Source organism: Periophthalmus magnuspinnatus, chromosome 18, assembly GCF_009829125.3.
Source record: "Periophthalmus magnuspinnatus isolate fPerMag1 chromosome 18, fPerMag1.2.pri, whole genome shotgun sequence".
Lineage (NCBI taxonomy): Eukaryota > Metazoa > Chordata > Actinopteri > Gobiiformes > Gobiidae > Periophthalmus > Periophthalmus magnuspinnatus.
The window spans coordinates 3615780-3632173 of record NC_047143.1 but is presented as its reverse complement, the minus strand read 5'-3'; the positions used below and the strand labels follow the sequence as shown (position 1 = coordinate 3632173).

Sequence of the window (16394 nt, the reverse complement as noted above, 5' to 3'; positions counted from 1 at the left end):
TCGGGGAGCGTCTCATTCTGGGACATTTTAAATTCAACCTTATCTCCTCAGACTAAACCTGATCCATGCGCCTCCTGCTGGCTCCTCTGGTTTAGTTGTGCGGTGACTCGAGGACTGGAGACTCTGCTGCACACGTGAAACTGCAGACTCACCTGATAACTTTTTACTTTTTAAAGGAAAAAGCTTGAGATCAGCACCATCGAACTGCACGCCACAACTGAGCTCCGCTAATATTTTGTACAACTCGCCCCCCGGGGTAAGAAGTGGTTTAAAGGTCCTATATTACACAAAATGTTACTCTTGTGAGCTTTAAATAGTATCTCTATGTAATATTTTAATTTGTACATTTGTATTTGGAGTTCCCTGGTGAAGTGCTCCCTCTGCTGGTGATGGGTTGTTAGTATTTGTGGGTTTTTTGCTGTTACTTCTGTCACTTTGTCTCTGTCCTGGGACACATGGACATTACCTTTAGATAAATCTACTCTGTGCAGGACATTTCTTGTGCAATGTCCCTGTCAAACAAACTAATAAAAAATAATAATAATAATAATAAACATAAATAAATAACAAAATAAATAACTAAGTCACTAAATAAAATAAAAAACCCATATAGAACTAACTAATGAATTAACAAATTAAATGAATAAATAAATAAAATAATATAAATAAATAAACATAAATAATGAACTAAATAAATAACTAAGTAACTAAACAAATAAATAAAAAACATATATAGCTAACTAAATAAATAAATAGCTAACTAACTAGCTAACTAAATGAATAAATAAATAAAATAATATAAATAAATAAACATAAATAATGAACTAAATAAATAACTAAGTAACTAAATAAATAAATTAAAAAGCATATATAACTAAAGAATTAAATAACTAGCTAACTAAATGAATAAATAAATAAAATAATATAAATAAATAAACATAAATAATGAACTAAATAAATAACTGAGTAACTAAATAAATAAATAAAAAACATATATAACAAATAGCTAACTAAATGAATAAATAAATAAAATAAAACCAATGTACATTTTGGTAACATTAGTGATTATTCTGTTATTCTCTCGTTTGTCGTTGTGTTATTTGGAAATATAAACTGATGAAGTTTTTCACAAAATCATTTGTCCAAAAAAATATATCACTGATTTTTGTGTGTTTTTTGTGAGTTTTTTATTCACTGATCTGAACGTTGCCAGGTCGACTCTCGCTCTTGACTTAAACATCATTCGTAGAGCGGGTCAGATCCATTGACCCACAGGTTGATGGTGTGATTCCAGCTCCCACAGATGAATGCTGTCGTTGTGTCCTTGGGCAAGACACTTCTCACCCCCAGCGTCTGTGTGCACTGGTGTATGAATGTGTGTGTGTGTGTGTGTGGTTCCTTGATGTAAAACACTTTGAGTGACTTGACGGTGTAAAAGTGCTGCAGAAAAACACAACAAAACTCAAATTTTACACATTTAAAAGGCGCACAAACGTCTTTACCATTGCTTTGCCTGAAATGTTCCACAGTATGACATTAAAGAGCCCATTTTACTCTATTCTCTGATCTATGTTCTAATGTTTCCTCATCACAAACAGACCTGGAGTTGTGTTTTGTTTCATTCTCACATGTTTAACGCACAAACCCTGTAGATTTCGGCTGAGTTCTTCATCTCTCAAACTGAAAACACTCTGTTCCACCTTGTGATGTCATCGTGTGGTGATACAGGAAGTGCTCCACTGTGTTTTTAAACTCCACACACCTTCATTTCTAGAATCATTTGGATCATTTCAGCTCTGGAATTGCCCAATCTCTACTGAACTAAAGGTAAAAGGAGCTGTTAACTTGGAAACTAAAACTTGATGACATCACAAGGTGGAACAGAGCGTTTTGAGCTTTGGAGATGTTACAGACTAATAATAAAGTGCGACTTAAACATGTGTGAATGAAGCAAAACACAACTCCAGGTCTGTTTTTGAGGAGGGAACACCAGCCCTACAGTACAGCATCTTTAAACTTATCTGTTTCCATGGAGACAAGCAGTTTTCATAATCCAAATAAATAAATGCGTTTGAGTGCTACATAAAACTGTATAATCACTGCCCATCGATGAATAAGTGCAGGCTATAAAACCTACTGTGGCAATAAAATGTATATCTTTTGTTTGTTTGACAGAATAAAATTATAAACCGGTTTAATAATGTGTCAAGAACTTTTACCTGAAATGAAAGTGAAATCTGAGATCATCCAAGTGCAACAAGACAAAAAAACAGAAACACAAACTAACTAAAGCAAGACTAAATCAGGACTAAACCAGGACTAAACCAGGACTAAACCAGGGCTAAACTAGGACTAAACCAGGACCAAATCAGGACTAAACCAGGGCTAAACTAGGACTAAACCAGGACCAAATCAGGACTAAACCAGGGCTAAACTAGGACTAAACCAGGACCAAATCAGGACTAAACCAGGACTAAACCAGGACTAAACCAGGACTAAACCAGGACTAAATCAGGACTAAACCAGGACTAAACCAGGACTAAACCAGGACTAAAGCAGGACTAAACCAAGGACTAAACCAGGGCTAAACCAGGACTAAACCAGGGACTAAACCGGGACTAAACCAGGACTAAACCAGGACTAAACCAGGACTAAACCAGGACTAAATCAGGGACTAAACTGGGACTAAACCAGGACTAAACCAGGACTAAACCAGCGCTAAACCAGGACTAAACCAGGACTAAACCAGGGCTAAATCAGCGACTAAACATGGACTAAATCAGGACTAAACCAGGTCTTACCCAGAACTAAACCAAGTCTAACCCAGGACTAAACCATAACTAAACCAGGTTTAAACCAAGACTAAACAAGGACTAAGCATGGACTAAATCAAGACAAAACCAGGAATAAATCAGGTCTAAACCAAGACTAAACCAGAACTAAACATGTTGAATCAGTGTTTCATTTTTCTGCAGCTAAAACCTGGAACATTCTTCGTGAAGATGTGACTCAGGCCTCGACTTTGACAATGTTTAAATCCAGACTCAAAACAGTTCTGTTTATCTGTGCATGTGACTGAAAGAGTTTTATTCGACCTCTTCTGTTTTAATGTTAATTTTATAATGACTATTTAAGTGTTGATTTGTTGTATTGTGATTTTAATGTCTTTCTTATTCCGTAAAACACTTTGAATTACTCTCTGTACCATCTGTGCTGTATAAATAAACCTGCCTCGCTTTGCCTCGAAGTACAAAGTCTTCACTGTATTTGGACTTTAGAAGTTTTACTAACCACGTCTGAATAGAGCCAGTATTTCTCTACATTCTACTACTAGAGAATTCTTCAGAAACTTCCTCGATGTCTCAATCACAGTTAAACCCACATCAATATACGGCTGTAAAAGAATCGCTTCACCCGAAACGAAAGTGAAACTTATCAGAGAGAATAACCCTGACAGAACGCGCGGAGGAGGACGCAGACGCAGAGGAGACACACAGGAGACAAAGGAGACACAGAGGAGACAGAGGACAGGAGCCACGAGCAGGTAAGAGCTGCCCAAACAGACTCAATGTTCCTTAATACGTTTTAGAGAGTGAATGCTCCAGGCTACCCGTGCGTAAAGTGTGCGTAAAGTGTGCGTAAAAGTTCACCCGCTTCGTGCAAATTTCGCCTTGTTACGAAAAAATCATGTGTTCTTTGCAGCTCACAAGATAATTTCAGCTATTTTCGAGTTTAAAACTTCATAAAACTAACAGAGGTGTGGAATAATTTGACTTCACAAAGCTATAAACTGGTAACACGTTTTTTTTTAATGAATGAAACATGTTTGGCTACAGTGTTTATGACCAAAACCCATGTTCCACACAGAGGTATAAACTTTTATTACCTCCTGGCTGAGTTTAAATCACATTTCTGCTCGTAACTACTGCACATTTTTATAGGCAAGAACATAAAAAATGTAAATATAAAACAATCTTTTCCTTCCTCCTACAACTTTTTGTCCAGTCCACAGATTTAACTTTGCAAAACCTGCAGAAAAAGCCCTGCAGTGTTGTGTTCAGTGTTTGTAGCTTTTATTGATTGATGTATGGCATATGTTTCTATGGAAAAATAAAAAATAAATAAAATAAAAATAAAGCTGAAAAGCATGTAACTTGAACTGACTCGCCTCTCCACAGATATCACTCTAACTTGAGACCTGGTTGTTTTTTTAGTTTGAATGTCATACTGGGGTAAATTCAAAACATGCTGGAGCAAAAAAATAAATAAAATAAAATAAAATAAAATAAAATAAAATAAAATAAAATAAAATAAAATAAAATAAAATAAAATAAAATAAAATAAAATAAAATAAAATAAAATAAAATAAATAAAAGTAAAATTATCCCATGAAAAAACAAAACACAATAAAAAAAAGTAATACTTAAGTAAAAGTATTAAATCACCTATTAAAAATGTATTTTAAGAGTAAAAAGTAAAAGTATTTTTGAGCTGGATTTTGTCCAAAAGAAACAATTTAATCAATCTTTTTTTCCCAATAGTTTTTATTCTAATTATGAATGTGCTAAAAATAAACCCTCAGACATTTTAGCAACTCTCAATTAAACAATTAGACAATTAAACAAAACACTTTTACTTTTCAGCAATGTTCAAAAATGCAGTTCCACCACTGACAAAACCACAACACATTCACAGAATCTGCGCCAGAAAAGCTCCACAGACCACCTTTAAATAGTCTTTATATGTTTGGATCACCACAACACACAACACACAACACACAACACACAACGCACAACACACAACACACAACACACAACTCTCTTTCAACGCTTTTTGCAAATATTTGATCAGAACAAACTTTATTATCCGTTTTAGAATCTCTTTTATTCACTTTAGAATCAAACTTCCTCGTGACGATCTGCAGACGTCATGGGCAGGTCGTTATCGTTATAATCACCTGGTATTTGTTTGTCTGCCCTGCCCTCACTGATTTGAATGAGGTCTCATGAGGTCACTGTTTCCACATTTGAACACTAGAGGGCAGCACTGGACACTGGTCACACATACATTACACATACAGTGAGGATTTACTTGACAATGTTTATGAAATACTCAACTCTATGATTATGTCTCAAATAACGGTGGATTATAGACCCAATCATGACGGTCATTTATGATTGTAACATAAAACCTCCACCGCTCCACTCTTTGTCTCCATGGCGACGCTATTCCTTGCTTTGCTTACATGTTCCGTGATACTATAGAGCTGGAAAAAGCACAAAAAAAATCGTAATATGTTATATTTAAATGTTCTTTTTTCAGTTCTTTGAAAGTAAAACGGACAAAAAGCTGGTTTTCGTCTCGTTTTCTTGGGTTGGTCTTGGTTTGGGGTTTATATTTTGCTTTAAAACAATACCGTGAATAGATGACGCGTTCTTGCCGTGAGGCGGGTCGCCAAGGTCGCTAAGATGAGGGCCCAATGACACAACGGCAGCACTTCTTCTGACCTTTACGTCTTCTGAATTCTGAGTTTGCTAATCCCTAAGCTGCGGTACAGGAGTGTTCAAATGTTTTGCCATTATTTGGATATTTATTATTTATTATGGATTCTGCAAAATGGACTTTTCACAGCTTTGAACCGTGTTATCGTTGCTTCGTCTTCTCATTTACTCATTTCGAAGTTGTATTTGTGCATGGACCATAGATTGTATAAAAAAGTGGACTATGTGATGTTGTTTTAATATTTACTGTACCTCAAAATTAGCATTAGCGTTAGCATTGATACACAAACATGTCTCTTTCTAAACAAAGAAGTGTCTCTGGTGAAGTATTTATTTAATTGGTGTAGTTTTTGTCAGTGACGTCCACCTGCAGCTCCTTGTCGTAACCTCTGACCCCTGTCCACCGTCTGACCCTAACCCACTGACCTCTGTTGTGGAATTTCTTAAAAATATAAAATCAGCAGAGAACTTGAATCAAAAAATCTGGTTTATTGAATCAACTTGAATCATAACAATACAAATAAGGATTTAAGGTCAAGAAAGCCATAACACCTCTGACCTCTGACCCCTAACCCACCCGCAGCTCCCTGTCCACTGCCTGAGCTTTAAATATTTATTCATTTTAGCGTGACTCTGGAAAAACCTCATAGAACAACCTGGACAGGAAGTAGTGACGCTAACAATGAGGTTGTCGGGCGATTTTTTTGCAGCCCCTGAACTACAACCTCTTTAAATGTTGTGATTTCCTGACAGTAACTTATGTTTTGTTTTTTATTTTGTGTGTGTTAGGTTTTAAAGATGTCAGATGTAAAGACCATGCAGACGTGCCACTGTGGCTGGTCTAAAGTTACGACGTACCACGGCCTGAGAACTCACCAGGGGAAAAGTGGATGCACCCCAAAAGTGACCCCGACCCGCACACAGCAAACTAACTTCAGTAGTTACACACCCAGATCCACCTGTGCTCCCCCTGCTGTTCCTCGTGTTCACCACCAGGGGTCTGACGACTTCATTTTCAGTGAGTAGTTTTTGTTAATGGTGATTGCTTGTCTCCATGGCGATGCTTTTGCCGCATTAGAGCATTAGAGCAGCAATAATCAATACAGTAAGAAAATGAATATGTGACAAAAACACAAAGTACAACATGTTTTTTGTTTGCATTTAATTACTGAACAAATATATATATATACATGGGTTTCAGAAAGATGAAAAATTTGGGCCGTTGTCATAGCGATTGACAATTTAAAATGGTAAATAGTCACATTTTTCGACAGCGCTTTTCTATCTTCAAGACACTCAAAGCTCTTTACATCAAGGAGCCACTCACACTTTGTATTTGTATTTGTATTTGTTTAGTTTGACATTTATAAAACTCAAGATGAAACTGTTCAGTAAAGGTCCAGTTTCGTTCTGCGCTCAAACGAGAATCAAATTTCAATATTAGTTTTGGTGTCGATTAGTATCAGATTTTACTACTTTTGACAAAACTAAACCACACAAATGGAATAGTACAGAAAATAATTAATGTAGGAAAGAATAACAAAGAATATGTCCTAAAAGGTGCAAATATAAACGTTTGTGTCTGAATAAAATACTTTTTTTTTCAGGACGTGATGATGTGGTGACGATCAAAGAAGACGAGGTAAATACAGTAAAAGTTTAAGTGCATTTGATCAGACTGTTTATCTGATCAAAACATAGTCAACATCATTTAAGATTTAAGTGAGTCTTTCCTAGTGTTTTCTGTTTATTTATTTATTTCTTTATTTTTTGATGAAGTTATCATTTTCTTCCTGGTTGGACACAGGCTGCAGACGTGACACACACAGATGAATCCATAACTGTCACCGAGCGAAAGTTATATTGGCCAAAACGTGTCCAAAAGCTCAGTGTGTCTCAAAGCTCATGCTGACTTAACTTCCATGCATAAAATACAAAATAAACCCATTTAAATTCATCCATCCATTTTAATCCTCTTATCCGGGGCCGGGTCGCGGGGGCAGCAGTCTAAGCAGGGACTCCCAGACTTCCCTCACCCCAGACATGTCCTCCAGCTCCTCCGGTGGGACCCCAAGGTGTTCCCAGGCCAGAGAGACATCGTCCCCCAGTCGACCAATGGAGTCCCCGGTCACGAAGGCTGGGTACTCCCTGAGTACTCGACCCGTAGGCCTCTGCAAAAACCTCATAGAGATAAAACTGGACAGGAAGTGGTGACGCTAACAGTGAGGTTGGGGGCGCTATTGTGCACAGAACCTAATTGATTTAGATTTTTTGCAGCCCTAGACTACAACCTCTTTAAATGTTGTGATTTCCTGATGATAATTTACATATATATTTTTTTGCATTTGGTTTTAAAGATGTCAGATGTAAAGACCATGCAGACGTGCCACTGCGGCTGGTCTAAAGTTACGACGTACCACGGCCTGAGAACTCACCAGGGGATAAATGGATGCACCCCAAAAGTGACCCCGACCCAGGTCCCCAACCGCACACAGCAAATTATCTTCAACACTTTCATACCCAAATTCACCTATGCTCCTCCTGCTGTTCCTCCTGTTCACCACCAGGGGCCTGACGACTTCATTTTCAGTGAGTAGTTTTTGTTAATGTTGATTGCCTGTCTCCATGGCGACGCTATTGCTTTGCCTGGAATGTTCCACAGCATTAGAGCAGCAATAATCAATATAGTAAGAAAATGAATATATTACAACAACATAAAAGTACACAAAGTACACAAAGTACAACATGTGACACATAATGACTTTTCTAAGAGTTTTCTAAGAGTTTGATCCTGGTTTTGTCTCAACAGTATGAGATTAGACAAGTGCATCTTTCGTTCATTCAACTGCAGGCGTTTAATTACTGAACGACAATGATGTTTATGTGGAGAAACTCATATAGGACCTTTTCAGTAATAGTTTTAGAATTACCTAAGTATATCAGTCCACGTACTACTGAAGAAAACACAGGATTTATATAGAAGCCTTTTCTTAGAATTGAAATCTAGTTTGAAATATTGGTATTGTAAACGCACAAGTGTTGCCACGATACAAACATTTCAGATTTGACGATCATTTTAAACCTTTTTTTTTTAGACAATATCATAATTTTCAGTTTTAGTATCGATTAATATCTGATGTTCCAAAACTAAACCACACATACTCAAACGGAATAGTCATACAGTAACATGTAAAATAATTAATGTAGGAAAGAATAATAAAAATAAAAAAATGTCTCAATAGTGTACAAACATAAACATTTGTGTATGAGTAAAATCGTTTTTGTTTTTTTCCTCAGGACAATTACTTGGTGTGATGACAAGCAAAGAAGCCGAGGTAAATACAGTATAATTCAAGTTTAAGTACACGTGGTTAGGCTGCTTATTTGATCAAAAAAAAAGAAAAAAAAAAAGAAAAAGAAAAAAAAAGTGTCCCTAGTTTTATCTATTTATTTATTTATTTATTTATTTATTTATTTATTTATTTATTTATTTATTTATTTATTTATTTATTTATTTTTATTTATTTATTTGTTTATTTATTTTTATTTCGGTGAAGTTTATCATTTAATTTACTTCCTGGTTGGACAGAGGCAGCAGATACGACACACAGAGATGGTGCCATAACATTTAGCCAGCAACCGTCATGCTAACGGCTAAAACGCATCCAAAACCTGTGTCTCAAAACTTATGCTAACTTAGAAGCATAAAATAGAAAATAAACCTATTCAAATTCATATTAATTAAAAAAATAATTTAAAAAAAGAAGAAAAATAGACTACCCGCTTGTTTTTAAATGTAGAATACTTCAGGTCGCGGTGTTAGCATTAGCATTGACACACAAACATGTCTCTGATGAAGTATTTATTTTATTTGTGTAGTGTTTGTCAGTGACGTCCAACTGCAGCTCCCTGTCCACTGTGTGCCCCTAACTCCCAACCTCTGACCTCTGACCCCTGACCCCTAACCCACCCGCAGCTCCCTGTCCACTTGCTGAGCTTTAAACATTTATTCATGTTAGCTTGATTCTGCAAAAACCTCATAGAGACAAAACTGGACAGGAAGTAGTGACGCTAACAGTGAGGCTGGGGGCGCCGTTGTGCACAGAGACAATATACACAAAAGCTATGAAGAAAATGAAATGTGTTCCTCCAAACTAAGTAATAATTAGAAAAAAAAAAAAACATATAAATCTGTCGTTTGCGCTTCAGCAGCTTCACTCATTAAAAGAGCTCATGTTCATGTTATTTTTATTTATTTAGGCTCTTCAGGGACAGCTGTCAAGCATTTCCAACTCATTTGATGCGTCATCATTTAGCCGATTGTTTGGTGAGTAAAAATATCCTTTTCTCCCTTTTCTTTGCCTGGAATGTTCCACAGTAAGGCATTAAACCTCTTTATCTTTCAATTGATCTGTTTGTTTTGAAGCGTGTTGTCATTTATTTATTTGGGTTTTTTTGGTTGTTGTTTTTTTTACTTTGCAGAAACAAAAACTCCACAAACGTCTAGTCCTCCATCTACGAACACGGACGTAAGAAATTATAATTTTCTTGCAACTAAAACACAACAATTTTAAATGACTTAATGCCATCTAATCATTTAAATGTGTTTTGTTTTTATTTTGAACAGATGTTTGGGTCTCAATCAAAAGCAGCCACCGAAGTCGTCAAAAAGGAAAACAAGCCAAGTAAGAGACTTCTTTGACTGGAATGTTCCGTAGTATAGCATTAAACCGTCGAAAAACAGATACTAATCAATACTACAACTAGTATCGAAACTAGATACTCATTTGAGCAGGTATCGATACTAAAAAAGTCCCACTGACAGGACAGAAATGAACCTTTCGTGAAAATCTTTAGAATGATCTGGAGCTGCATCAGAACAAGGATAAGACACAGACTTTTATACTGTGGGACATTTCAGGTAAAAGTAATAACATCTCCATGGAGACAAGCAGGTTACAGACCCCACACCAAAAAATGACTAAATGCACTTTTCATATTTCATGTCCATTTACATATTTTATTACGTATAGACATTATAGAAGATGTTATTAAGTGAAAATCATAAACAAAAACACATTTAAATTGGGTCTAAACTGGAACTAAACCTGAAACTGAACCAGGACTAGAACAGGACCAAACCAAGTCTATATCAGGACTAAACCAGGACCAAATGTGTGAACTAACCCTTAATAACCTTTATTTTTACAGTATTTGGAGCACCAGCAGCATCGACCTTTAGTTTTAAACCCAGAACTTCACCGAACGCATTTGATCCAAACAAAACACAGGTAAAAGTTTAAAATCAAGTATTTGTGCATAGGATAGACTGTTTATATAAATGGACGTAGCTAACCTGCTAGCCGCCACGTTCTAAAGGAAAGTGATCATGGGCGTGCTTCTGGCTGCACAGATTCTGGCTCCTATTCACTTTCTATTGAAAAACCATCGCCTTTCCCTCTGTAACTGCTGCTGTCAGACTCGTGTTTCTGGTGTTTCTGGTGTTTCTGGGGGTGAAGTTCAGTGCTTCACCAACACTGTTTACCGTGTGGGTGGAGAGCTGTTGATCTCGACTGGGGATGTTATTGGACGGTGAAATACTTTGAAGATCTCATTCCCGAGAAGGAAGAAGAGCCCGAGTAGAGCCTCTGGATGGTCAGACCAGAGCGGGGGTCCCTTTGTATCAGAAGAGGGACCTGAGGGTGTGTTCCAGTCACAGGGGAATCACACTCCTCAGCCTCCCCAGTGAGGTCTATTTCAGGGCACTGGAGAGGAGAACTTGACCGATAAGCGAATGTCAGATTCAGGAGCAGTGTGGTCTTCTTCCCTGTTGTGGAACACTGGACGAGCTCTATACTCTCCATCGGGTGCTCGAGGCTCATGGGAGTTTGACCAGTCCACATGTGTTTTGTTGATCTGGAGAAGAGCATGTCCCTCGTGGTTCCTTTGGGGGGTGCCATCCAATAATCTAAATGTACTTTGTTTTTATGTTGAACAGATGTTTGGGCCTGAATCAAAAGCAGCCACCGAAGCCGTCAAAAAGCCAAGTAAGAGACTTCTTTGACTGGAATGTTCCGTAGTATAGCATTAAACTGTCGAAAAGCAGATACTAATCAATACTAAAACTAGTATCGAAACTAGATACTCATTTGAGCAGGTATCGATACTAAAAAAGTCCCACTGACAGGACAGAAATGAACCTTTCGTGAAACAAGGATAAGACACAGACTTTTATACTGTGGGACATTCCAGGTAAAAGTAATAACATCTCCATGGAGACAAACAGGTTACAGACCCCACAACAAAAAATGACTAAATGCACTTTTCATATTTCATGTCCATTTACATATTTTATTACATACAGACATTATAGAAGATGTTATTAATTGAAAATCATAAACAAAAAGACATTTAAATTGGGTCTAAACTGGAACTAAACCTGAAACTGAACCAGGACTAGAACAGGACCAAACCAAGTCTATATCAGGACTAAACCAGGACCAAATGTGTGAACTAACCCTTAATAACCTTTATTTTTACAGTATTTGGAGCACCAGCAGCATCGACCTTTAGTTTTAAACCCAGAACTTCACCGAACGCATTTGATCCAAACAAAACACAGGTAAAAGTTTAAAATCAAGTATTTGTGCATAGGATAGACTGTTTATATAAATGGACGTAGCTAACCTGCTAGCCGCCACGTTCTAAAGGAGAGTGATCATGGGCGTGCTTCTGGCTGCACAGATTCTGGCTCCTATTCACTTTCTATTGAAAAACCATCGCCTTTCCCTCTGTAACTGCTGCTGTCAGACTCGTGTTTCTGGTGTTTCTGGTGTTTCTGGGGGTGAAGTTCAGTGCTTCACCAACACTGTTTACCGTGTGGGTGGAGAGCTGTTGATCTCGACTGGGGATGTTATTGGACGGTGAAATACTTTGAAGATCTCATTCCCGAGAAGGAAGAAGAGCCCGAGTAGAGCCTCTGGATGGTCAGACCAGAGCGGGGGTCCCTTTGTATCAGAAGAGGGACCTGAGGGTGTGTTCCAGTCACAGGGGAATCACACTCCTCAGCCTCCCCAGTGAGGTCTATTTCAGGGCACTGGAGAGGAGAACTTGACCGATAAGCGAATGTCAGATTCAGGAGCAGTGTGGTCTTCTTCCCTGTTGTGGAACACTGGACGAGCTCTATACTCTCCATCGGGCGCTCGAGGCTCATGGGAGTTTGACCAGTCCACATGTGCTTCGTGGATCTGGAGAAGAGCATGTCCCTCGTGGTTCCTTTGGGGGGTGCCATCCAATAATCTAAATGTACTTTGTTTTTATGTTGAACAGATGTTTGGGCCTGAATCAAAAGCAGCCACCGAAGCCGTCAAAAAGCCAAGTAAGAGACTTCTTTGCCTGGAATGTTCCGTAGTATAGCATTAAACTGTCGAAAACCAGATACTAATCAATACTAAAACTATTATAAAAACTAGATACTCATTTGAGCAGGTATCGATACTAAAAAAGTCCCATTGACAGGACAGAAATGAATCTTTCGTGAAAATCTTTAGAATGATCTGGAGCTGCATCAGAACAAGGATAAGACACAGACTTTTATACTGTGGGACATTCCAGGTAAAAGTAATAACATCTCCATGGAGACAAGCAGGTTACAGACCCCACACCAAAAAATGACTAAATGCACTTTTCATATTTCATGTCCATTTACATATTTTATTACGTATAGACATTATAGAAGATGTTATTAATTGAAAATCATAAACAAAAACACATTTAAATTGGGTCTAAACTGGAACTAAACCTGAAACTGAACCAGGACTAGAACAGGACCAAACTAAGTCTATATCAGGACTAAACCAGGACCAAATGTGTGAACTAACCCTTAATAACCTTTATTTTTACAGTATTTGGAGCACCAGCAGCATCGACCTTTAGTTTTAAACCCAGAACTTCACCGAACGCATTTGATCCAAACAAAACACAGGTAAAAGTTTAAAATCAAGTATTTGTGCATAGGATAGTCTGTTTATATAAATGGGTGTAGCTAACCTGCTAGCCGCCACGTTCTAAAGGAAAGTGATCATGGGCGTGCTTCTGGCTGCACAGATTCTGGCTCCTATTCACTTTCTATTGAAAAACCCTCACCTTTCCCTCTGTAACTGCTGCTGTCAGACTCGTGTTTCTGGTGTTTCTGGTGTTTCTGGGGGTGAAGTTCAGTGCTTCACCAACACTGTTTACCGTGTGGGTGGAGAGCTGTTGATCTCGACTGGGGATGTTATTGGACGGTGGAAGGAATCATTTGAAGATTTCCTCATTCCCACCATTGCGTTTTCCGAGAAGGAAGTAGAGACTGAGGGCTCGGAGGCAGACTCATCCATCATCCTGCTGAAGCCTCTGAGGTGGTTGGCAAGCTCCTCGGTGGTAAAGCTCCAGAGGTGGATGAGATGAGAATCAGTTCCTCCAAATCTGAGGCCATGGTTCTTGATCGGAAAACAGTAGCATGTCCTCTCCTGGAACGTGAGATGGACAGGCGGATCGGTGCAGCGTCTGCAGTGATGCGGTCGCTGTATCGGTCCGTTGTGGTGAAGAAGGAGCTGAACTGAAATGCAACGCTCTTGATTTACCGGTCAATCTACGTTCCTGCCCTCATCTATGGTCATGAGCTCTGGGTAAGGACTGAAAGGACAAGATCGCAGATACAAGCCGCCAAAATTAGTCTCCCTGCTTAGACTGCTGCCCCCACGATTCGGTCTGGGAGAAGCGGAGGAAGATGGATGGATCAATGGATGGAATTGGCCCTTATAACTGCCTTATAATTGACTGGAGCCAAATCCTGTGTTTGACGTCACACTCCCTTAGTCAACTTCTTTATACAGTCTATGGTTCAAATTGAAGTTAAGATACATTTTCTTATCTTTTGACAGTCTGAATCACTGAATACTTTCACTGCGCCATCGGAAGTTTCCTCAATGGATTTTGGTAACACTTAATAACTACAGTTTAATTAAGCTTTCAAGTATGTTGTCATTTATATATTTATTGATTTATTTACTTTAAAGGAACAGAAACTGTACAAACATCTACTTTCCCAGCTGCGAACATGGGGCAGCCGCAGCCAATGGTAAGAAATTTGAATTTTCTTGCAACCAAAACATGTCAAAATTTTAAATTACCTAATGCCATCGATGTTTTTATTTTGAACAGATGTTTGGGCCTCAATCAAAAGCAGCCACTGAAGCCGTCAAAAAGCCAAGTAAGAGATTTCTTTGCCTGGAATGTTCCGCAGTGTAGCATTAAAGTTTTCTTACGGTTGTCAAAAACTACATACTGATCAATACTAAAACCAGTAGTCTCACTGATAGAACAAAAATGAACCTTTCCTGAAAATTTTTAGAATGATCTTGAGCTGTATCAGAACAAGTATAAAACACATAGACTAGCATACAGTCGGGCAAAAAAGTATTTAGCCAACAGGAGGTTCTTTCACTTAAAAAGATGAGAGAGGCCTGCAATTTTCCTTATAGGTTCACTTCACCTATGAGAGACAGAATGAGAAACGAAATTCAGAAAATCACATTAATGCAAAATGCAAATTATTGGTCAATAATAAAAGTTAATCTTAATACTTTGTTAAATACCCCTTTGTTGGCTATGACAAAGGTCAAACGTTTCCCGTACGTCTCCACAAGGTTTTCACTGTTGCTGACAGTTTGGTCCATTCCTCCTGCAGATCTCCTCTAGAGCAGTGATGTTCTGGGGCTGTCTCTGGACAACATCGACTTTTAACTCCCTCCAAAGATTTTCTATGGGGTTGAGATCTAGAGACTGGGCCACTCCAGAACCTTGAAATGCTTCTTACAAATCCACTCCTTCATTGCCCGGGTGGTGTGTTTGGGATCATTGTCATGTTGAAAGACCCAGCCATGTTTCATCTTCAGTACCCTCAATGATGGAAGGAGGTTTTCACTCAAAATCTCATGATACATGGGCCCATTCATTCTTTCCTTTACATGGATCAGTCGTCCTGGTCCCTTTGCAGAAAAACAGCCCCAAAGCATGATGTTTCCACCCCCATGATTCACAGTAGGTCTCGTGTTCTTTGGATGCAACTCAGCATTCTTTCTCCTCCAAACACGACAAGTTGAGTTTTTACCAAACAGTTGTATTTTTGTTTCATCTGATTATATGACATTCTCCCAATCCTCTTCTGGATCATCCAAATGCTTCTATCAAACTTCAGACGGGCCTGGACATGTCCTGTCTTAAGCAGTGGGACACGTCTGGCACTGCGGGATTTGAGTCCCTGGTGGTGTAGTGTGTTACTGATTGTCCCTTTGTTACTTTGGTCCCAGCTCTCTGCAAGTCATTCACTAGGTCTTGTCCATAGTGGAGTTTGGAGTCTGACTGTTTGAGGTTGTGGACATGTGTCTTTTATACTGATAACCAGTTCAAACAGGAGCCATTAATACAGGTAACGAGTGGAGGACAGAGGAGCCTCTTAAAGAAGAAGTTACAGGTTCATTAAAAATCCTACAATGTGATTTCCTGGATTCTTTCCCCACATTCTGTGTCTCATAGTTGAAGTGAAGCTATGATGTAAATTACAGGCCTCTCTCATCTTTTTCAGTGGAAAACTTGCACAATTGGTGGCTGATTAAATACTTTTTTGCCCCACTATACATTGTGAGACATTTCAAGTAAAAGTAATAACATCTCCATGGAGACAAGGAGGTTGCAGACCCCACACCAAAAAAAAAACAAAAAACAAAACACCCTAATATTTCATTTTTATTTACTAATTTTATTACATATAGACCAGTTCATTATTGTTTACAGATGTCATTAATTCAAAATAAACACATTTAAATTGGGTCTAAATTGGGACTAAACCCA

The 16394-nt window shown here is 38.2% G+C and overlaps 1 protein-coding gene across 1 annotated transcript in view; it reads left to right on the top strand.

The window, feature by feature from the left end:
* The first annotated feature begins 3454 nt into the window (after positions 1-3454).
* LOC117386281 (uncharacterized) overlaps positions 3455-16394 on the top strand; it is a 28557-nt gene continuing 15617 nt past the window's right edge. The window contains exons 1-17 of the mRNA XM_055229192.1: positions 3455-3544; positions 6291-6519; positions 7109-7143; positions 7859-7978; positions 8069-8090; positions 8799-8836; positions 9762-9828; positions 9984-10030; positions 10129-10186; positions 10713-10792; positions 11500-11548; positions 12044-12123; positions 12831-12879; positions 13406-13485; positions 14426-14480; positions 14561-14622; positions 14706-14754. Of these exons, the coding sequence (XP_055085167.1) occupies positions 6300-6519; positions 7109-7143; positions 7859-7978; positions 8069-8090; positions 8799-8836; positions 9762-9828; positions 9984-10030; positions 10129-10186; positions 10713-10792; positions 11500-11548; positions 12044-12123; positions 12831-12879; positions 13406-13485; positions 14426-14480; positions 14561-14622; positions 14706-14754 (1111 nt within the window). The 5' untranslated portion in view covers positions 3455-3544; positions 6291-6299. The remainder of the gene's footprint in view (positions 3545-6290; positions 6520-7108; positions 7144-7858; positions 7979-8068; positions 8091-8798; positions 8837-9761; positions 9829-9983; positions 10031-10128; positions 10187-10712; positions 10793-11499; positions 11549-12043; positions 12124-12830; positions 12880-13405; positions 13486-14425; positions 14481-14560; positions 14623-14705; positions 14755-16394) is intronic.